The sequence below is a fragment of the Eucyclogobius newberryi genome, unplaced genomic scaffold (assembly GCF_026437365.1).
Source record: "Eucyclogobius newberryi isolate DKJ021-1_F unplaced genomic scaffold, fEucNew1.0.hap1 SCAF_18, whole genome shotgun sequence".
NCBI lineage: Eukaryota > Metazoa > Chordata > Actinopteri > Gobiiformes > Gobiidae > Eucyclogobius > Eucyclogobius newberryi.
Window position 1 is genome coordinate 34,225,604 of NW_027315812.1, and position 22,912 is coordinate 34,248,515.

Consider the following 22,912-nt stretch of genomic DNA (forward strand, 5'->3'; position numbering starts at 1 on the left):
CTGTGTGTTAGAGCGCCCCCTCTATGTTAGAGCGCCCCCTGTATGTTAGAGCGCCCCCTGTCTGTTAGAGCGCCCCCTGTATGTTAGAGCTCTGTATGTTAGAGCGCCCCCTGTATGTTAGAGCTCTGTATGTAAGAGCGCCCCCTGTATGTTAGAGCGCCCCCTGTATGTTAGAGCGCCCCCTGTGTGTTAGAGCCCTGTATGTTAGAGCGCCCCCTGTATGTTAGAGCGCCTCCTGTATGTTAGAGCGCCCCCTGTGTGTTAGAGCGCCCCCTGTGTGTTAGAGCTCTGTATGTTAGAGCGCCCCCTGTATGTTAGAGCCCTGTATGTTAGAGCGCCCCCTGTATGTTAGAGCGCCCCCTGTATGTTAGAGCGCCCCCTGTATGTTAGAGCGCCCCCTGTGTGTTAGAGCGCCCCCTGTGTGTTAGAGCGCCCCCTGTATGTTAGAGCGCCCCCTGTATGTTAGAGCGCCCCCTGTCTGTTAGAGCGCCCCCTGTCTGTTAGAGCGCCCCCTGTATGTTAGAGCTCTGTATGTTAGAGCGCCCCCTGTATGTTAGAGCTCTGTATGTTAGAGCGCCCCCTGTATGTTAGAGCGCCCCCTGTGTGTTAGAGCCCTGTATGTTAGAGCGCCCCCTGTATGTTAGAGCGCCTTCTGTATGTTAGAGCGCCCCCTGTGTGTTAGAGCGCCCCCTGTCTGTTAGAGCGCCCCCTGTATGTTAGAGCTCTGTATGTTAGAGCGCCCCCTGTATGTTAGAGCGCCCCCATTATGTTAGAGCGCCCCCTGTGTGTTAGAGCCCTGTGTGTTAGAGCGCCCCCTGTATGTTAGAGCGCCCCCTGTATGTTAGAGCGCCCCCATTATGTTAGAGCGCCCCCTGTATGTTAGAGCTCTGTATGTTAGAGCGCCCCCTGTATGTTAGAGCGCCCCCTGTATGTTAGAGCGCCCCCATTATGTTAGAGCGCCCCCTGTGTGTTAGAGCCCTGTATGTTAGAGCCCTGTATGTTAGAGCCCTGTATGTTAGAGCGCCCCCTGTGTGTTAGAGCGCCTCCTGTATGTTAGAGCGCTGTATGTTAGAGCCTGTCTGTTAGAGCGCCCCCTGTATGTTAGAGCGCCCCCTGTATGTTAGAGCGCCCCCTGTATGTTAGAGCGCCCCCTGTATGTTAGAGCGCCCCCTGTATGTTAGAGCGCCCCCTGTATGTTAGAGCGCCCCCTGTGTGTTAGAGCGCCCCCTGTATGTTAGAGCGCCTCCTGTATGTTAGAGCGCCCCCTGTGTGTTAGAGCGCCCCCATTATGTTAGAGCGCCCCCTGTGTGTTAGAGCCCTGTGTGTTAGAGCCTGTCTGTTAGAGCGCCCCCTGTATGTTAGAGCGCCCCCTGTATGTTAGAGCGCCCCCTGTATGTTAGAGCGCCCCTGTATGTTAGAGCGCCCCCTGTATGTTAGAGCGCCCCCTGTATGTTAGAGCGCCCCCTGTATGTTAGAGCGCCCCCTGTGTGTTAGAGCGCCCCCTGTATGTTAGAGCGCCTCCTGTATGTTAGAGCGCCCCCTGTGTGTTAGAGCGCCCCCATTATGTTAGAGCGCCCCCTGTGTGTTAGAGCCCTGTGTGTTAGAGCCTGTCTGTTAGAGTGCCCCCTGTATGTTAGAGCGCCCCCTGTATGTTAGAGCGCCCCCTGTATGTTAGAGCGCCCCTGTATGTTAGAGCGCCCCCTGTATGTTAGAGCGCCCCCTGTATGTTAGAGCGCCCCCTGTATGTTAGAGCGCCCCCTGTGTGTTAGAGCGCCCCCTGTATGTTAGAGCGCCCCTGTATGTTAGAGCGCCCCCTGTATGTTAGAGCGCCCCCTGTATGTTAGAGCGCCCCCTGTGTGTTAGAGCGCCCCCTGTATGTTAGAGCGCCTCCTGTATGTTAGAGCGCCCCCTGTGTGTTAGAGCGCCCCCATTATGTTAGAGCGCCCCCTGTATGTTAGAGCGCCCCCTGTGTGTTAGAGCCCTGTATGTTAGAGCGCCCCCTGTATGTTAGAGCGCCTCCTGTATGTTAGAGCGCCCCCTGTGTGTTAGAGCGCCCCCTGTGTGTTAGAGCTCTGTATGTTAGAGCGCCCCCTGTATGTTAGAGCCCTGTATGTTAGAGCGCCCCCTGTATGTTAGAGCGCCCCCTGTATGTTAGAGCGCCCCCTGTGTGTTAGAGCGCCCCCTGTGTGTTAGAGCGCCCCCTGTATGTTAGAGCGCCCCCTGTATGTTAGAGCGCCCCCTGTCTGTTAGAGCGCCCCCTGTATGTTAGAGCGCCCCCTGTCTGTTAGAACGCCCCCTGTATGTTAGAGCCCTGTATGTTAGACCCCTGTATGTTAGAGCGCTCCCTGTATGCTAGAGCGCCTCCTGTGTGTTAGAGCGCCCCCTGTATGTTAGAGCCCTGTATGTTAGAGCGCCCCTGTATGTTAGAGCACCCCTGTATGTTAGAGCGCCCCCTGTATGTTAGAGCGCCCCCTGTGTGTTAGAGCGCCCCCTGTATGTTAGAGCGCCTCCTGTATGTTAGAGCGCCCCCTGTATGTTAGAGCGCCCCCTGTATGTTAGAGCGCCCCCTGTGTGTTAGAGCGCCCCCTGTATGTTAGCGCAACCCCTGTATGTTAGAGCGCCCACTGTGTGTTAGAGCGCCCCTGTATGTTAGAGCGCCCCCTGTGTGTTAGAGCCCTGTATGTTAGAGCGCCCCCTGTGTGTTAGAGCGCCCCCTGTATGTTAGAGCGCCCCCTGTCTGTTAGAGCGCCTCCTGTATGTTAGAGCGCCCCCTGTATGTTAGAGCGCCCCCTGTGTGTTAGAGCGCCCCCTGTATGCTAGAGCGCCTCCTGTGTGTTAGAGCGCCTCCTGTATGTTAGAGCGCCCCCTGTGTGTTAGAGCGCCCCCTGTATGTTAGAGCGCCCCCTGTGTGTTAGAGCGCCTCCTGTATGTTAGAGCGCCTCCTGTATGTTAGAGCGCCCCCTGTATGTTAGAGAGCCCCCTGTGTTAGAGCGCCCCCTGTTTGTTAGAGCGCCCCCTGTGTGTTAGAGCGCCCCCTGTGTGTTAGAGCGCCCCCTGTATGTTAGAGCGCCCCCTGTGTGTTAGAGCGCCCCCTGTGTGTTAGAGCGCCCCCGATATGTTAGAGCGCCCCCTGTATGTTAGAGCGCCCCCTGTATGCTAGAGAGCCCCCTGTATGTTAGAGCGCCCCCTGTATGTTAGAGCGCCCCCTGTGTGTTAGAGCGCCCCCTGTATGTTAGAGCGCCCCCTGTATGTTAGAGCGCCCCTGTATGTTAGAGCGCCCCCTGTATGTTAGAGCGCCCCTGTATGTTAGAGCGCCCCCTGTATGTTAGAGCGCCCCCTGTGTGTTAGAGCGCCCCCTGTATGTTAGAGCGCCCCCTGTATGTTAGAGCGCCCCCTGTATGTTAGAGCGCCCCTGTATGTTAGAGCGCCCCCTGTGTGTTAGAGCGCCCCCTGTATGTTAGAGCGCCCCCTGTATGTTAGAGCGCCCCCTGTATGTTAGAGCGCCCCCTGTATGTTAGAGCGCCCCCTGTATGTTAGAGCGCCCCCTGTCTGTTAGAGCGCCCCCTGTATGTTAGAGCGCCCCCTGTCTGTTAGAGCGCCCCTGTATGTTAGAGCGCCCCCTGTGTGTTAGAGCGCCCCCTGTATGTTAGAGCGCCCCCTGTCTGTTAGAGCGCCCCCTGTATGTTAGAGCTCTGTATGTTAGAGCGCCCCCTGTATGTTAGAGCTCTGTATGTAAGAGCGCCCCCTGTATGTTAGAGCGCCCCCTGTATGTTAGAGCGCCCCCTGTGTGTTAGAGCCCTGTATGTTAGAGCGCCCCCTGTATGTTAGAGCGCCTCCTGTATGTTAGAGCGCCCCCTGTGTGTTAGAGCGCCCCCTGTGTGTTAGAGCTCTGTATGTTAGAGCGCCCCCTGTATGTTAGAGCCCTGTATGTTAGAGCGCCCCCTGTATGTTAGAGCGCCCCCTGTATGTTAGAGCGCCCCCTGTATGTTAGAGCGCCCCCTGTGTGTTAGAGCGCCCCCTGTGTTTTAGAGCGCCCCCTGTATGTTAGAGCGCCCCCTGTATGTTAGAGCGCCCCCTGTCTGTTAGAGCGCCCCCTGTCTGTTAGAGCGCCCCCTGTATGTTAGAGCTCTGTATGTTAGAGCGCCCCCTGTATGTTAGAGCTCTGTATGTTAGAGCGCCCCCTGTATGTTAGAGCGCCCCCTGTGTGTTAGAGCCCTGTATGTTAGAGCGCCCCCTGTATGTTAGAGCGCCTTCTGTATGTTAGAGCGCCCCCTGTGTGTTAGAGCGCCCCCTGTCTGTTAGAGCGCCCCCTGTATGTTAGAGCTCTGTATGTTAGAGCGCCCCCTGTATGTTAGAGCGCCCCCATTATGTTAGAGCGCCCCCTGTGTGTTAGAGCCCTGTGTGTTAGAGCGCCCCCTGTATGTTAGAGCGCCCCCTGTATGTTAGAGCGCCCCCATTATGTTAGAGCGCCCCCTGTATGTTAGAGCTCTGTATGTTAGAGCGCCCCCTGTATGTTAGAGCGCCCCCTGTATGTTAGAGCGCCCCCATTATGTTAGAGCGCCCCCTGTGTGTTAGAGCCCTGTATGTTAGAGCCCTGTATGTTAGAGCCCTGTATGTTAGAGCGCCCCCTGTGTGTTAGAGCGCCTCCTGTATGTTAGAGCGCTGTATGTTAGAGCCTGTCTGTTAGAGCGCCCCCTGTATGTTAGAGCGCCCCCTGTATGTTAGAGCGCCCCCTGTATGTTAGAGCGCCCCTGTATGTTAGAGCGCCCCCTGTATGTTAGAGCGCCCCCTGTATGTTAGAGCGCCCCCTGTATGTTAGAGCGCCCCCTGTGTGTTAGAGCGCCCCCTGTATGTTAGAGCGCCTCCTGTATGTTAGAGCGCCCCCTGTGTGTTAGAGCGCCCCCATTATGTTAGAGCGCCTCCTGTCTGTTAGAGCGCCCCCTGTATGTTAGAGCGCCCCCTGTATGTTAGAGCGCCCCCTGTATGTTAGAGCGCCCCTGTATGTTAGAGCGCCCCCTGTATGTTAGAGCGCCCCCTGTATGTTAGAGCGCCCCTGTATGTTAGAGCGCCCCCTGTATGTTAGAGCGCCCCTGTATGTTAGAGCGCCCCCTGTATGTTAGAGCGCCCCCTGTGTGTTAGAGCGCCCCCTGTATGTTAGAGCGCCCCCTGTATGTTAGAGCGCCCCCTGTATGTTAGAGCGCCCCTGTATGTTAGAGCGCCCCCTGTGTGTTAGAGCGCCCCCTGTATGTTAGAGCGCCCCCTGTATGTTAGAGCGCCCCCTGTGTGTTAGAGCGCCCCCTGTGTGTTAGAGCGCCCCCTGTCTGTTAGAGCGCCCCCTGTATGTTAGAGCGCCCCCTGTCTGTTAGAGCGCCCCCTGTGTGTTAGAGCGCCCCCTGTGTGTTAGAGCGCCCCCTCTATGTTAGAGCGCCCCCTGTATGTTAGAGCGCCCCCTGTCTGTTAGAGCGCCCCCTGTATGTTAGAGCTCTGTATGTTAGAGCGCCCCCTGTATGTTAGAGCTCTGTATGTAAGAGCGCCCCCTGTATGTTAGAGCGCCCCCTGTATGTTAGAGCGCCCCCTGTGTGTTAGAGCCCTGTATGTTAGAGCGCCCCCTGTATGTTAGAGCGCCTCCTGTATGTTAGAGCGCCCCCTGTGTGTTAGAGCGCCCCCTGTGTGTTAGAGCTCTGTATGTTAGAGCGCCCCCTGTATGTTAGAGCCCTGTATGTTAGAGCGCCCCCTGTATGTTAGAGCGCCCCCTGTATGTTAGAGCGCCCCCTGTATGTTAGAGCGCCCCCTGTGTGTTAGAGCGCCCCCTGTGTGTTAGAGCGCCCCCTGTATGTTAGAGCGCCCCCTGTATGTTAGAGCGCCCCCTGTCTGTTAGAGCGCCCCCTGTCTGTTAGAGCGCCCCCTGTATGTTAGAGCTCTGTATGTTAGAGCTCTGTATGTTAGAGCGCCCCCTGTATGTTAGAGCGCCCCCTGTGTGTTAGAGCCCTGTATGTTAGAGCGCCCCCTGTATGTTAGAGCGCCTTCTGTATGTTAGAGCGCCCCCTGTGTGTTAGAGCGCCCCCTGTCTGTTAGAGCGCCCCCTGTATGTTAGAGCTCTGTATGTTAGAGCGCCCCCTGTATGTTAGAGCGCCCCCATTATGTTAGAGCGCCCCCTGTGTGTTAGAGCCCTGTGTGTTAGAGCGCCCCCTGTATGTTAGAGCGCCCCCTGTATGTTAGAGCGCCCCCATTATGTTAGAGCGCCCCCTGTATGTTAGAGCTCTGTATGTTAGAGCGCCCCCTGTATGTTAGAGCGCCCCCTGTATGTTAGAGCGCCCCCATTATGTTAGAGCGCCCCCTGTGTGTTAGAGCCCTGTATGTTAGAGCCCTGTATGTTAGAGCCCTGTATGTTAGAGCGCCCCCTGTGTGTTAGAGCGCCTCCTGTATGTTAGAGCGCTGTATGTTAGAGCCTGTCTGTTAGAGCGCCCCCTGTATGTTAGAGCGCCCCCTGTATGTTAGAGCGCCCCCTGTATGTTAGAGCGCCCCCTGTATGTTAGAGCGCCCCCTGTATGTTAGAGCGCCCCCTGTGTGTTAGAGCGCCCCCTGTATGTTAGAGCGCCTCCTGTATGTTAGAGCGCCCCCTGTGTGTTAGAGCGCCCCCATTATGTTAGAGCGCCCCCTGTGTGTTAGAGCCCTGTGTGTTAGAGCCTGTCTGTTAGAGCGCCCCCTGTATGTTAGAGCGCCCCCTGTATGTTAGAGCGCCCCCTGTATGTTAGAGCGCCCCTGTATGTTAGAGCGCCCCCTGTATGTTAGAGCGCCCCCTGTATGTTAGAGCGCCCCCTGTATGTTAGAGCGCCCCCTGTATGTTAGAGCGCCCCCTGTGTGTTAGAGCGCCCCCTGTATGTTAGAGCGCCTCCTGTATGTTAGAGCGCCCCCTGTGTGTTAGAGCGCCCCCATTATGTTAGAGCGCCCCCTGTGTGTTAGAGCCCTGTGTGTTAGAGCCTGTCTGTTAGAGTGCCCCCTGTATGTTAGAGCGCCCCCTGTATGTTAGAGCGCCCCCTGTATGTTAGAGCGCCCCTGTATGTTAGAGCGCCCCCTGTATGTTAGAGCGCCCCCTGTATGTTAGAGCGCCCCCTGTATGTTAGAGCGCCCCCTGTGTGTTAGAGCGCCCCCTGTATGTTAGAGCGCCCCTGTATGTTAGAGCGCCCCCTGTATGTTAGAGCGCCCCCTGTATGTTAGAGCGCCCCCTGTGTGTTAGAGCGCCCCCTGTATGTTAGAGCTCTGTATGTTAGAGCGCCCCCTGTATGTTAGAGCCCTGTATGTTAGAGCGCCCCCTGTATGTTAGAGCGCCCCCTGTATGTTAGAGCGCCCCCTGTGTGTTAGAGCGCCCCCTGTGTGTTAGAGCGCCCCCTGTATGTTAGAGCGCCCCCTGTATGTTAGAGCGCCCCCTGTCTGTTAGAGCGCCCCCTGTATGTTAGAGCTCTGTATGTTAGAGCGCCCCCTGTATGTTAGAGCTCTGTATGTTAGAGCGCCCCCTGTATGTTAGAGCGCCCCCTGTGTGTTAGAGCCCTGTATGTTAGAGCGCCCCCTGTATGTTAGAGCGCCTTCTGTATGTTAGAGCGCCCCCTGTGTGTTAGAGCGCCCCCTGTCTGTTAGAGCGCCCCCTGTATGTTAGAGCTCTGTATGTTAGAGCGCCCCCTGTATGTTAGAGCGCCCCCTGTATGTTAGAGCGCCCCCATTATGTTAGAGCGCCCCCTGTGTGTTAGAGCCCTGTGTGTTAGAGCCTGTCTGTTAGAGCGCCCCCTGTATGTTAGAGCGCCCCCTGTATGTTAGAGCGCCCCCTGTATGTTAGAGCGCCCCCTGTATGTTAGAGCGCCCCCTGTATGTTAGAGCGCCCCCTGTGTGTTAGAGCGCCCCCTGTATGTTAGAGCGCCTCCTGTATGTTAGAGCGCCCCCTGTGTGTTAGAGCGCCCCCATTATGTTAGAGCGCCCCCTGTGTGTTAGAGCCCTGTGTGTTAGAGCCTGTCTGTTAGAGCGCCCCCTGTATGTTAGAGCGCCCCCTGTATGTTAGAGCGCCCCCTGTATGTTAGAGCGCCCCTGTATGTTAGAGCGCCCCCTGTATGTTAGAGCGCCCCCTGTATGTTAGAGCGCCCCCTGTATGTTAGAGCGCCCCCTGTATGTTAGAGCGCCCCTGTATGTTAGAGCGCCCCCTGTGTGTTAGAGCGCCCCCTGTATGTTAGAGCGCCTCCTGTATGTTAGAGCGCCCCCTGTATGTTAGAGCGCCCCTGTATGTTAGAGCGCCCCCTGTATGTTAGAGCGCCCCCTGTATGTTAGAGCGCCTCCTGTATGTTAGAGCGCCCCCTGTGTGTTAGAGCGCCCCCTGTGTGTTAGAGCGCCCCCTGTGTGTTAGAGCGCCCCCTGTGTGTTAGAGCCCTGTATGTTAGAGCGCTGTATGTTAGAGCCTGTCTGTTAGAGCGCCCCCTGCTGCACAAGTGACTCTAATACCCAAGAGGATTTTCATTAACAAAACTGTTCATGTAAAATTATTAATGAATTAAAATAAAACAAACATATATTTATTCTTACGCTTGATGGTAATATGATACAACAAATACTCTATTACAAATACTTCTGGATCGATGATTTTCATTTAGAAATCAAAGTTAATCCAAGCGACATTTCTCTCAGTTCTAGATGAGGCTGATATTATATATGTGCAACACCTCTGAGCTCAGTTTAACACTCAGCTCTAACTACTATATATATATATATCTATATATTATATATAATATATATATATATATATATCTTTATATATTATATATAATATATATATATATATATAATATATATATATATATATATATATATAGATATATAGATATATAGATATATATATAGATATATAATGTGTGTGTGTGTGTGTGTACTAAATATCTTACAGACAAATGGGAAAGAGAAGGACATAATAGTTTGGAGTGTGATGTGTGTCACATGTCAGAAGGGAATGTTCCTGGAAAAACCTTCTTCATATCTCCAGGTCAAAGGTCAAAGGTCTCATTATTCACAGGGAAATGCAACTGTGGGAGAAACAGCGCCACCAGGAGGCAAACCACTGTCACTGTTCTGGGACTGTCCTGTCAATCACACATGTGACATGGACACACATAAATTACCACTTTTCTTCGTTTGAAAATTTGCAAATTTGACAGAATTTGACATTAATTGTTCCATGATTAAGTTTCTTTAGTTGATGACAATTTGTATTTTTCCTTAATTAAAAAGAAAAAGAATTAGGTGACAATATGTCGCTTTGATAATAGTTTGAATCATAAATATCTGGTGTTTCAGGGAAGAATGAGAAGAATCCTCCGAAGGCGTATCTGATCCACGCCGGCCTGGAGCCGCTGACCTTCACCAACATGTCCCCCAGCTGGGAGCCCCGCCAGGACATCGCCGAGATCACAGAGAGGGTGAGCTCCATGTTCTGTGTGCTTTTGAACCAGGCTGACCGCCGCTGACTGCCGCTGACCGCCGCTGACCGCCGCTGACCGCCGCTGACTGCTGCTGACCGCCGCTGACCGCCGCTGACCGCCGCTGACTGCTGCTGACCGCCGCTGACTGCCGCTGACCGCCGCTGACCGCCACTGACCGCCGCTGACCGCCGCTGACTGCCGCTGACTGCCGCTGACTGCTGCTGACCGCCGCTGACCGCCGCTGACTGCCGCTGACCGCCGCTGACCGCTGCTGACTGCCGCTGACCGCCGCTGACTGCTGCTGACTGCTGCTGACTGCCGCTGACCGCCGCTGACTGCTGCTGACTGCTGCTGACCGCCGCTGACTGCTGCTGACCGCCGCTGACCGCCGCTGACCGCCGCTGACCGCCGCTGACTGCCGCTGACCGCCGCTGACCGCCGCTGACTGCTGCTGACTGCCGCTGACCGCCGCTGACTGCTGCTGACCGCCGCTGACTGCTGCTGACCACCGCTGACCGCTGCTGACTGCTGCTGACCGCCGCTGACTGCTGCTGACCGCCGCTGACTGCCGCTGACTGCTGCTGACCGCCGCTGACTGCTGCTGACCGCCGCTGACCGCTGCTAACTGCTGCTGACCGCCGCTGACTGCCGCTGACCGCCGCTGACCGCCGCTGACTGCTGCTGACCGCCACTGACCGCCGCTGACTGCTGCTGACCGCCGCTGACTGCTGCTGACCGCCGCTGACCGCCGCTGACCGCCGCTGACTGCCACTGACTGCTGCTGACCGCCGCTGACTGCTGCTGACCGCCGCTGACTGCTGCTGACCGCCGCTGACCGCCGCTGACTGCTGCTGACTGCCGCTGACCGCCGCTGACCGCCGCTGACTGCTGCTGACCGCCGCTGACTGCCGCTGACTGCCGCTGACCGCCGCTGACCGCCGCTGACCGCCGCTGACTGCCGCTGACTGCTGCTGACTGCCGCTGACCGCCGCTGACTGCTGCTGACCGCCGCTGACTGCTGCTGACCGCCGCTGACCGCCGCTGACTGCCGCTGACCGCCGCTGACTGCTGCTGACCGCCGCTGACCGCTGCTAACTGCTGCTGACCGCCGCTGACTGCTGCTGACCGCCGCTGACCGCCGCTGACCGCTGCTGACCGCCGCTGACTGCTGCTGACTGCCGCTGACTGCCGCTGACCGCCGCTGACTGCCGCTGACCGCCGCTGACCGCCGCTGACCGCTGCTGACCGCCGCTGACTGCCACTGACTGCCGCTGACTGCCGCTGACTGCTGCTGACCGCCGCTGACCGCTGCTGACTGCTGCTGACCGCCGCTGACTGCCGCTGACCGCCGCTGACCGCCGCTGACCGCCGCTGACCGCCGCTGACTGCTGCTGACCGCCGCTGACTGCCGCTGACTGCCGCTGACCGCCGCTGACCGCCGCTGACCGCCGCTGACTGCTGCTGACCGCCGCTGACCGCCGCTGACTGCTGCTGACCGCCGCTGACTGCCGCTGACTGCCGCTGACTGCTGCTGACCGCCGCTGACCGCCGCTGACTGCTGCTGACCGCCGCTGACTGCTGCTGACCGCCGCTGACTGCCGCTGACTGCTGCTGACCGCCGCTGACTGCTGCTGACTGCTGCTGACTGCCGCTGACCGCCGCTGACCGCCGCTGACCGCCGCTGACTGCTGCTGACTGCCGCTGACCGCCGCTGACTGCTGCTGACCGCCGCTGACCGCCGCTGACTGCTGCTGACTGCCGCTGACCGCCGCTGACCGCCGCTGACTGCTGCTGACCGCCACTGACCGCCGCTGACTGCTGCTGACCGCCGCTGACTGCCGCTGACCGCCGCTGACCGCCGCTGACCGCCGCTGACTGCTGCTGACCGCCGCTGACCGCCGCTGACTGCTGCTGACCGCCGCTGACCGCTGCTAACTGCTGCTGACCGCCGCTGACTGCTGCTGACCGCCGCTGACCGCCGCTGACCGCTGCTGACTGCCGCTGACCGCCGCTGACCGCCGCTGACCGCCGCTGACTGCCACTGACTGCTGCTGACCGCCGCTGACTGCTGCTGACCGCCGCTGACCGCTGCTGACTGCTGCTGACCGCCGCTGACTGCCGCTGACCGCCGCTGACCGCCGCTGACTGCTGCTGACCGCCGCTGACTGCTGCTGACCGCCGCTGACCGCTGCTAACTGCTGCTGACCGCCGCTGACTGCTGCTGACCGCCGCTGACCGCCGCTGACCGTGCTGACCGCCGCTGACTGCTGCTGACTGCTGCTGACTGCCGCTGACCGCCGCTGACTGCTGCTGACTGCTGCTGACCGCCGCTGACTGCTGCTGACCGCCGCTGACCGCTGCTGACTGCCGCTAACTGCTGCTGACCGCCGCTGACTGCTGCTGACCGCCGCTGACCGCCGCTGACCGCCGCTGACCGCCGCTGACTGCCGCTGACCGCCGCTGACCGCCGCTGACCGCCGCTGACTGCTGCTGACTGCCGCTGACCGCCGCTGACTGCTGCTGACCGCCGCTGACTGCTGCTGACCACCGCTGACCGCTGCTGACTGCTGCTGACCGCCGCTGACTGCTGCTGACCGCCGCTGACTGCCGCTGACTGCTGCTGACCGCCGCTGACTGCCGCTGACCGCCGCTGACCGCCGCTGACCGCCGCTGACCGCCGCTGACTGCCGCTGACCGCCGCTGACCGCCGCTGACTGCTGCTGACCGCCGCTGACCGCCGCTGACTGCTGCTGACCGCCGCTGACTGCTGCTGACCACCGCTGACCGCTGCTGACTGCTGCTGACCGCCGCTGACTGCTGCTGACCGCCGCTGACTGCCGCTGACTGCTGCTGACCGCCGCTGACTGCTGCTGACCGCCGCTGACCGCCGCTGACTGCTGCTGACCGCCGCTGACTGCTGCTGACCACCGCTGACCGCTGCTGACTGCTGCTGACCGCCGCTGACTGCTGCTGACCGCCGCTGACCGCCGCTGACTGCTGCTGACTGCCACTGACCGCCGCTGACCGCCGCTGACCGCCGCTGACCGCCGCTGACTGCTGCTGACTGCCGCTGACCGCCGCTGACTGCTGCTGACCGCCGCTGACTGCTGCTGACCACCGCTGACCGCTGCTGACTGCTGCTGACCGCCGCTGACTGCTGCTGACCGCCGCTGACTGCCGCTGACTGCTGCTGACCGCCGCTGACTGCTGCTGACCGCCGCTGACTGCTGCTGACCGCCGCTGACCGCCGCTGACCGCCGCTGACCGCCGCTGACTGCCGCTGACCGCCGCTGACCGCCGCTGACTGCTGCTGACCGCCGCTGACCGCCGCTGACTGCTGCTGACCGCCGCTGACTGCTGCTGACCACCGCTGACCGCTGCTGACTGCTGCTGACCGCCGCTGACTGCTGCTGACCGCCGCTGACTGCCGCTGACTGCTGCTGACCGCCGCTGACTGCTGCTGACCGCCGCTGACCGCCGCTGACTGCTGCTGACCGCCGCTGACTGCTGCTGACCACCGCTGACCGCTGCTGACTGCTGCTGACCGCCGCTGACTGCTGCTGACCGCCGCTGACCGCCGCTGACTGCTGCTGACTGCCACTGACCGCCGCTGACCGCCGCTGACTGCTGCTGACCGCCACATGAGCCCAGAGATGAAGTCAAATGTATTATGTGTTTGTTTGTTTTTGCTCATTATTATTTTTATTTTTAATGTGAATTAAAAACCCATCAAAACATCTCTTCAAAGACTTGTAACTCGGCCGTGGAAATGTTAGTTTCCCGTCTCCATGGAGACGCCGTAAATACCATGATCTAGTTCACTTAAAGAGAGAGTTTATTAATAAGTTGTTTCAGGACTTTCCGTGGCATTGTTTAAGAGGAGAGGACGGAATAAAAATAAAAATAAAATCTTATTTTCACGTTATCAAATCACATCTACTATCCAGAAGTCAGAAGTGAATTTAAAAATAAAAATGTTATTCTAAATAAATGTCTTGGATTCTTAGAATAGGCCGTTCTACCACCTCTACATTCTCTACATAATTATAATTATCAATGCAAGACATTGAAAATAATAAAGAATATTCTGAAGTAATGATTATTCTTTATTTTAACTTTTCATTAAACAGGTTTATTTCAACAAAAACTGGTCATATTAGACAGAGCAACATCGTCTGACAAAGTCAGACTTATTAGAGGTATTAAACCGCCTTCACAAAATCACAAAAACTAACACCAAACCACCATAAAACACGACCCACGGGTCAAGAAATACAGAACAACAACAGAGGCAAAGAACAACAAACAAGGTGCTAGCCTAGCCTAGCTCCCAGCTTAGCTCGCGGCTAACGGCAACAAACAAGAAGATTCAGACGAAACACACAAAACACCACCACAAAGACAAACGAAGAAGGAAAACGCGGTTACACAAGAAACACTAAAGAAACAAATAAAACTGAATGATTGAGGGAGAGTGGACGCTTCTGCGCCGGAGCTCGGGCCAGCGCCCGGACACAGGCGGGCCAGCTCGGGCCAGCAGCGCGGGCCAGGCTCTTCTGAACTCTGTGTCGAAGTTGCTAGTGCAGAATACATTTTTATTTTTATTTGGATGGGGCCCGACCCCTGTGGTGGGGCCCGACCCCTGTGGTGGGGACCCGACCCCTGTGGTGGGGACCTGACCCCTGTGGTGGGGCCCCGACCCCTGTGGTGGGGACCTGACCCCTGTGGTGGGGCCCCGACCCCTGTGGTGGGGACCCGACCCCTGTGGTGGGGCCCTCTTTGTTCTTCCCTGGGACAAGCGGGATGTTTCTCAAAGACAAAGTTCTTAGATTACTATATTTCACTTTTAAACTGACTCAATGTTTCACTATTTGATCTAAATCTAAGTCGTGCTCCCGGTGGTGCAGTGGTTAAGGCACACCGCATGTGCCGGGCTCCAGGTGCAGCCGGCCACAGGGTCAGGGGTTCGATTCCTGACTCAGACTTGCTGCATGTCCTCCCTTCTCTCTCATCCCCATTTCACACTGCTCTCCTGTCAATGAAGCAGGGGCAGAAAAGGTCACGCCCACTTAAGCCACGCCTCCAGGTCAGAGAAGACGCCTCCCTCTCTCTTGCTACTGGACTTTGAACACGATTTCACTCATTCTGGTTTATTGAGCTTCTTTATATAGTTACAATGTGTAACTTTTGTTATACAGAGTTGTTTTTGTGGGTGTTTTGAGCAGTTCTAAGTTCTGTTCTGGAGCTTCTCTCTCTTTTACCTGAAGGTGCTGTTACCGTGAGAACAGGAGGGTCTGAAGTTCCAGGCAAAGAACAAGAAGTAAAGCAATAACAAAAATAAGAGTTTAAATACCTATTTATAGTTCTATAACTGATGCATATTCATGCTGCAGGAACATGGACTTGATGTGATATTTCATATCACAGACGTGTTTCTGCTCAAACTCAATATGAGCTCATTGTTTTAATCTTATGACAAATGATTCATGTAGTGAATGAAACGAGGTCATTGTGTTTGTCTCACGGTCACATTAGTGTGGACACAGTGACACGGTCACATTAGAGTGGACACAGTGACACGGTCACATTAGAGTGGACACAGTGACACGGTCACATTAGTGTGGACACAGTGACACGGTCACATTAGTGTGGACACAGTGACACGGTCACATTAGAGTGGACACAGTGACACGGTCACATTAGAGTGGACACAGTGACACGGTCACATTAGTGTGGACACAGTGACACGGTCACATTAGTGTGGACACAGTGACACGGTCACATTAGAGTGGACACAGTGACACGGTCACATTAGAGTGGACACAGTGACACGGTCACATTAGTGTGGACACAGTGACACTCTGATCTGTGTTTTTACCTGTGGCTCCTGATCTGTTTGGATGTTTTCCTCACAGAACATCGTCACAGAAGAGTGTTTTCTTGTTGTTAGCATCACATTAGCTTCACATTAGCTCCACTTTTAGCACAGCTCTAACGTCCACAAAAGTCTCCTTTCTTTCTTCCATGAGTTTCCCAAAACCACATGTCTTTCCTGCTCTTAACCCTCTGCTCAAGTCTGTAAAGTGAGCGACGGCACTTCTCGGCCCTCGGCACTTGTGCCAGCTGAAAAGGATTGTGGGACGTGTTGTTCTCGCAATAAAAACGCTATATATCTTTCGGAAGTTGATAAATATAAATTTGACATTTTCAGCGAGCCGGAATAGTCTGGGGGACTAATATACGAAAGTAGAAAAAGATTCAGTTGTAGTTTCATCTTTCCCCAAATGAGAACAGCTTTGGGATGAAAGTCCAAACAGTCCTCACATGACTTGAACTGCACCTGTCTGCACCTGCATCTCTGTCTGCGACTGCACCTCTGTCTGCGACTGCACCTGTCTGCGACTGCGCCTCTGTCTACGACTGCACCTGTCTGCGACTTCATCTCTGTCTGCGACTGCACCTGTCAGCGACTGCATCTCTGTCTGCGACTGCACCTCTGTCTGCGACTGCACCTGTCAGCGACTGCACCTCTGTCTGCGACTGCGCCTGTCTGCGACTGAACCTGTCTGCGACTGCACCTCTGTCTACGACTGCACCTCTGTCTGCGACTGCGCCTCTGTCTGCGACTGCACCTCTGTCTGCGACTGCACCTGTCTGCGACTTCATCTCTGTCTGCGACTGCACCTGTCAGCGACTGCATCTCTGTCTGCGACTGCACCTCTGTCTGCGACTGCACCTGTCAGCGACTGCACCTCTGTCTGCGACTGCGCCTGTCTGCGACTGAACCTGTCTGCGACTGCACCTCTGTCTGCGACTGCACCTCTGTCTGCGACTGCACCTGTCAGCGACTGCACCTCTGTCTGCGACTGCGCCTGTCTGCGACTGAACCTGTCTGCGACTGCACCTCTGTCTACGACTGCACCTCTGTCTGCGACTGCACCTCTGTCTACGACTGCACCTGTCTGCGACTGCGCCTGTCTGCGACTGCGCCTGTCTGCGACTGCACCTGTCTGCGACTGCACCTGTCTGCGACTGCACCTCTGTCTACGACTGCATCTCTGTCTGCGACTGCACCTCTGTCTACGACTGCATCTCTGTCTGCGACTGCACCTCTGTCTACGACTGCACCTCTGTCTGCGACTGCATCTCTGTCTGCGACTGCACCTGTCTGCGACTGCACCTGTCTGCGACTGCACCTCTGTCTACGACTGCGACTGCACCTGTCTGCGACTGCACCTCTGTCTACGACTGCATCTCTGTCTGCGACTGCACCTGTCTGCGACTGCACCTCTGTCTACGACTGCACCTGTCTGCGACTGCACCTGTCTGCGACTGCACCTCTGTCTACGACTGCACCTCTGTCTACGACTGCACCTGTCTGCGACTGCACCTCTGTCTACGACTGCATCTCTGTCTGCGACTGCATCTCTGTCTGCGACTGCACCTGTCTACGACTGCACCTGTCTACGACTGCATCTCTGTCTGCGACTGCGCCTCTGTCTACGACTGCACCTGTCTGCACCTGTCTGCGACTGCACCTCTGTCTACGACTGCGCCTGTCTGCGACTGCGCCTGTCTGCGACTGCACCTGTCTGCGACTGCACCTGTCTGCGACTGCACCTGTCTGCGACTGCACCTCTGTCTACGACTGCATCTCTGTCTGCGACTGCGCCTGTCTGCGACTGCACCTGTCTGCGACTGCACCTGTCTGCGACTGCACCTGTCTGCGACTGCACCTGTCTGCGACTGCACCTGTCTGCGACTGCATCTGTCTGCGACTGCATCTGTCTGCGACTGCACCTCTTTCTGCGACTGCACCTCTGTCTACGACTGCACCTCTGTCTGCGACTGCACCTGTCTGCGACTGCACCTCTGTCTGCGACTGCACCTGTCTGCGACTGCATCTGTCTGCGACTGCACCTCTTTCTGCGACTGCACCTCTGTCTACGACTGCACCTGTCTGCACCTGTCTGCGACTGCACCTCTGTCTGCGACTGCACATGGTTTTGTTCTAGTGAAAGCAGTGACGTGCGTGAGGTTCAGGGCGAGTGAGGCACCGCCTCTTTCAGAGTCAGATTTACAAACGCAAATGAACCAAAAGAACTCCTTAAACAGGTCGTTCTGGACCAGAAAGAGGAGGAGCTGCAGGAGACTTCATTCCTCACCGTTTGTGTGCTATACAGTCCCACTAGCTCCGCCCTTATGCTCTACAGTCCCTCTAGCTCCGCCCTTTTGCTATACAGTCCCACTAGCTCCGCCCTTATGCTCTACAGTCCCTCTAGCTCCGCCCTTTTGCTATACAGTCCCACTAGCTCCGCCCTTATGCTCTACAGTCCCACTAGCTCCGCCCTTATGCTCTACAGTCCCACTAGCTCCGCCCTTATGCTCTACAGTCCCACTAGCTCCGCCCTTATGCTCTACAGTCCCTCTAGCTCCGCCCTTTTGCTATACAGTCCCACTAGCTCCGCCCTTATGCTCTACAGTCCCACTAGCTCCGCCCTTATGCTCTACAGTCCCACTAGCTCCGCCCTTTTGCTATACAGTCCCACTAGCTCCGCCCTTATGCTCTACAGTCCCTCTAGCTCCGCCCTTTTGCTATACAGTCCCACTAGCTCCGCCCTTTTGCTATACAGTCCCACTAGCTCCGCCCTTTTGCTATACAGTCCCACTAGCTCCGCCCTTATGCTATACAGTCCCACTAGCTCCGCCCTTATGCTATACAGTCCCACTAGCTCCGCCCTTATGCTATACAGTCCCACTAGCTCCGCCCTTAGTTTCACAAAGTAAAAAAAAACTTGCATATTTTGACAGGTTCTGCAGTTTTGTGTCATCAAAATGTTGGGACATTTCACTAAATGTTGTGCATCCACTAAGTTTAAACCAAGGAAAGCTCGCTCAGCAAAACTTTAATCTGACGCTAATGTTATCAAAAATGTTAAAGAACCACTGCCTCCGTTCATCTCTGACATAACTCATCCCAAAACAAACTAGACATTAGTCCTCAAAAATGCAAGTTATGAATAATGCAGTTTGTTTGTTGTCCTGTCCGACTCATCGAGCACATTTAGGCCAAAGCCTTGAGGTCATTGAATCTTTGTTGATTATTTTACAGAATACATAGTGTATAAAGTGCTAGAGCCTCAGCTGCAAACCCATGGCAAACAGTCCTTGTGTCCTTTAGCGAGACATGCCAGTGTTAGTTGCAGGTTGTGATTCTCAAAAGTAGCATCAACCCTTCTCTCTGACCTGAATATTGTGGTGTTGCAGGAGGCAGAGGTGTGTAACCAGATCATCCTGGTGGAGGACGTCCTGGCCCGCCTGTGCCAGAGCACGTACCCACTGTCAGAGATCCTGACCCGGCCGCTGCCCGAGGGAGTGGACCCCCTGCGCCTGGAGTTCTACCTGTCTGACCACGACTTTCAGGTACTTAGACTATGCACTAAACAGGCTGTACAGTCATGAAAACCAGGAAAAGACATGGAAAATGACTATGAAAGTTTTGGAAATTTAGAAAATATTTTGGTTGATTCTAGACGTAGCGTATATTTTTATTCTAGAAAGGTAAACGGCACAACACACCCTGTGTCCAGTCTGAAACCTCGAAGTCTGTATCTCTGGCTGCTCTCTTTATCTACACCACCCATTCCATGGCCCTGGTGGAGCCTGAGCCCTGAGGGCACATGGCACATGAGCCACTTTGAGACACAGGATCGAGTGAATCCCTCCGGACGCTGGGAAGGAACTGAACTGTGACCTCTGAGGATGCAGCGTGGATCAGACCTGTGTCCTGCAGCGTGGATCAGACCTGTGTCCTGCAGCGTGGATCAGACCTGTGTCCTGCAGCGTGGATCAGACTTGTGTCCTGCAGCGTGGATCAGACTTGTGTCCTGCAGCGTGGATCAGACCTGTGTCCTGCAGCGTGGATCAGACCTGTGTCCTGCAGCGTGGATCAGACTTGTGTCCTGCAGCGTGGATCAGACTTGTGTCCTGCAGCGTGGATCAGACCTGTGTCCTGCAGCGTGGATCAGACTTGTGTCCTGCAGCGTGGATCAGACTTGTGTCCTGCAGCGTGGATCAGACTTGTGTCCTGCAGCGTGGATCAGACTTGTGTCCTGCAGCGTGGATCAGACCTGTGTCCTGCAGCGTGGATCAGACCTGTGTCCTGCAGCGTGGATCAGACTTGTGTCCTGCAGCGTGGATCAGACCTGTGTCCTGCAGCGTGGATCAGACCTGTGTCCTGCAGCGTGGATCAGACCTGTGTCCTGCAGCGTGGATCAGACTTGTGTCCTGCAGCGTGGATCAGACTTGTGTCCTGCAGCGTGGATCAGACCTGTGTCCTGCAGCGTGGATCAGACTTGTGTCCTGCAGCGTGGATCAGACTTGTGTCCTGCAGCGTGGATCAGACTTGTGTCCTGCAGCGTGGATCAGACCTGTGTCCTGCAGCGTGGATCAGACCTGTGTCCTGCAGCGTGGATCAGACTTGTGTCCTGCAGCGTGGATCAGACCTGTGTCCTGCAGCGTGGATCAGACCTGTGTCCTGCAGCGTGGATCAGACCTGTGTCCTGCAGCGTGGATCAGACCTGTGTCCTGCAGCGTGGATCAGACCTGTGTCCTGCAGCGTGGATCAGACCTGTGTCCTGCAGCGTGGATCAGACCTGTGTCCTGCAGCGTGGATCAGACTTGTGTCCTGCAGCGTGGATCAGACTTGTGTCCTGCAGCGTGGATCAGACCTGTGTCCTGCAGCGTGGATCAGACCTGTGTCCTGCAGCGTGGATCAGACCTGTGTCCTGCAGCGTGGATCAGACCTGTGTCCTGCAGCGTGGATCAGACCTGTGTCCTGCAGCGTGGATCAGACCTGTGTCCTGCAGCGTGGATCAGACCTGTGTCCTGCAGCGTGGATCAGACCTGTGTCCTGCAGCGTGGATCAGACTTGTGTCCTGCAGCGTGGATCAGACCTGTGTCCTGCAGCGTGGATCAGACCTGTGTCCTGCAGCGTGGATCAGACCTGTGTCCTGCAGCGTGGATCAGACCTGTGTCCTGCAGCGTGGATCAGACCTGTGTCCTGCAGCGTGGATCAGACCTGTGTCCTGCAGCGTGGATCAGACCTGTGTCCTGCAGCGTGGATCAGACTTGTGTCCTGCAGCGTGGATCAGACCTGTGTCCTGCAGCGTGGATCAGACCTGTGTCCTGCAGCGTGGATCAGACCTGTGTCCTGCAGCGTGGATCAGACTTGTGTCCTGCAGCGTGGATCAGACCTGTGTCCTGCAGCGTGGATCAGACCTGTGTCCTGCAGCGTGGATCAGACCTGTGTCCTGCAGCGTGGATCAGACTTGTGTCCTGCAGCGTGGATCAGACTTGTGTCCTGCAGCCGCTACTTTTCTCCACGCTTTAAACCTGCTGTCATTACATCGGTGCGTCTAATTTGTATAATATATATCTCATGTCACAACGTGGCACCTGCGGCTTGACGGGTGCAACGTATTGACAGGTGCAGCCCGTATACGTACAATTTGTTTTTTTCTTTGAAAATGTCATTGCCGCGGCTTTTATTCAGGAGCGCTATATAACCCAAAGATGACGCTGATGACTATTGTAACCCTCTGACTGAAGTTTGTCTAAGTTATATCAATGCATTTCTACTCTGGATAGGTGTCTGTGTCTGTGTCTGTGTCTGTGTCTGTGTCTGTGTCTGTGTCTGTGTCTGTGTCTGTGTCTGTGTCTGTGTCTGTGTCTGTGTCTGTGCGCGTGCGAACACTGAAAATGCTTGTTTTCTGTGGCGTTTGTTGCAGAGAGCGCTGGACATGAGCAGAGACGAGTTCCACGACTTACCGAGCTGGAAGCAGGTCAGCCTGAAGAAGAACAAAGGACTGTTCTGAGTGTCCACTTTGACCGGTGTCCTCCATCTCTTCTCTCTGTGCATTCTCAATATTTATATTTCTGTTAAATGCATAGTTTTTAAAAGCAGAACCTAAATAAAATGTGCCGATATTATAATAAAATGACATGTGAAATATAGAGCTTGTAAATAGAGATGCTGAATGTTGCTGCTCCAGGGCTCACATGACCTGATGTGCCTTGCTTTGTGTACAGTTTCTAGACGTTGATGTAAAACAGAAATAAAGGTTTATTGAAGTATTATATCAAACAAAAGTCATTATTTTTCCAGTTTTGTTTTAGTTTTTTAGTTCTCAGTTTGCTCTCTATAGAACAAAAACAAACTGGTCCAATCTGACCGACCATCATCTGACCATCAGACCATCAGACCATCATCTGACCATTATCTGACCATCAGAATCCACTTCATCCATAGATTCACTGGGATATTGTGACTTCAAAGCCTGTTTCCTCTAAATGCATGTTTCTCCCACAGACTTAAAGTAGCACCTACACATCCCAAACTTCCCAATTTTGGACTCAACAAGTTTTTTCATGGATGTTACAGAAGTATTTGTTCAAATCTAATTTGATTTAATGAGATGTTCAGCGCAATGAGGCAAAATTAGGTTTTTCGCCACATTTTGACTAAGACCTGGAGACGTACAGGTCGATCACCTTCTCAGCAGAGGCCGCTGTAGTCTCTGTTTGTCCCTGGCTGTGGCTCCAGCGTACCACACAGTGATGGAGGAGGTGAGGATGGACTCGATGGCTGTGTAGAACTGCACCATCATCTCCACTGGCAGCTTTGCTTTCCTCAGCTGCTGCAGGAACTACAGCATGGTGGTGCAGAGGAGGTGGAGGAGTCCTCAGTGGAGTTGGGGGAGTCTGTGATAGTGAGGGGGGGGGCTGTGACTTTCCTGAAGTCCACGATCACCTCCACTGTCTTCTGGGCGTTGAACTCCAGGTTGTTCCTGCTGCACCAGGACACCAGCCGCTCCACCTCCTGTAGACAGACTCATCCCCGTCCCAGATGAGCCCCATGGTGGAGTCAGTGCTCCCCCTGCAGGTGGAGTCAGGCACGTTGAGCTGGGAGAGCTTGTCCTGGAGCAGAGCAGGAGGTGGTGTTGATGCAGAGCTGAAGTCCACAAACAGGATCCTGGTGTAGGTTCCTGGGGAGTCCAGGTGCTGCAGGTGAAGTGGAGAGCCAGGTTGATGGAGTCCTGTTGGCTCTGTAGGTGAACTGCAGGGGGTCCAGCAGGGGGGGAGGTGAGGGACTTGAGGTGGGGGTGGACCAGGTGCTCAGATGACTTCATGACAGACGTCAGAGCCACAGGTCTGTAGTCATTAAGTCCAGTGATCCGGGGTTTTTTGGGGACAGGGACAATGATGGACGACTTGAAGCTGGGACATGGCATGACTCCAGGAGGTGTTAAAAATGCCAGTGAAGACAGGGGCCAGCTCGCCTGCACAGTGTCTTAAGGTGGCAGGAGTGACACCGTCTGGTCCAGCAGCTTTTCGCGGGTTGGATTTCCAAAATGGTCTGTTTACCTCCTGTTCCTGTTTGGTTGGCAGAGGTGGCC

General features: G+C 55.5%; 1 protein-coding gene across 1 annotated transcript in view; it reads left to right on the plus strand.

The window, feature by feature from the left end:
- The window catches only part of LOC140364850 (supervillin-like), a 230,059-nt gene extending 208,477 nt beyond the window's left edge, over positions 1–21,582 (plus strand). The window contains 3 exon segments of the mRNA XM_072451235.1: positions 9,331–9,452; positions 18,723–18,878; positions 21,245–21,582. Of these exon segments, the coding sequence (XP_072307336.1) occupies positions 9,331–9,452; positions 18,723–18,878; positions 21,245–21,331 (365 nt within the window). The 3' untranslated portion in view covers positions 21,332–21,582.
- Positions 21,583–22,912: the final 1,330 nt, after the last annotated feature.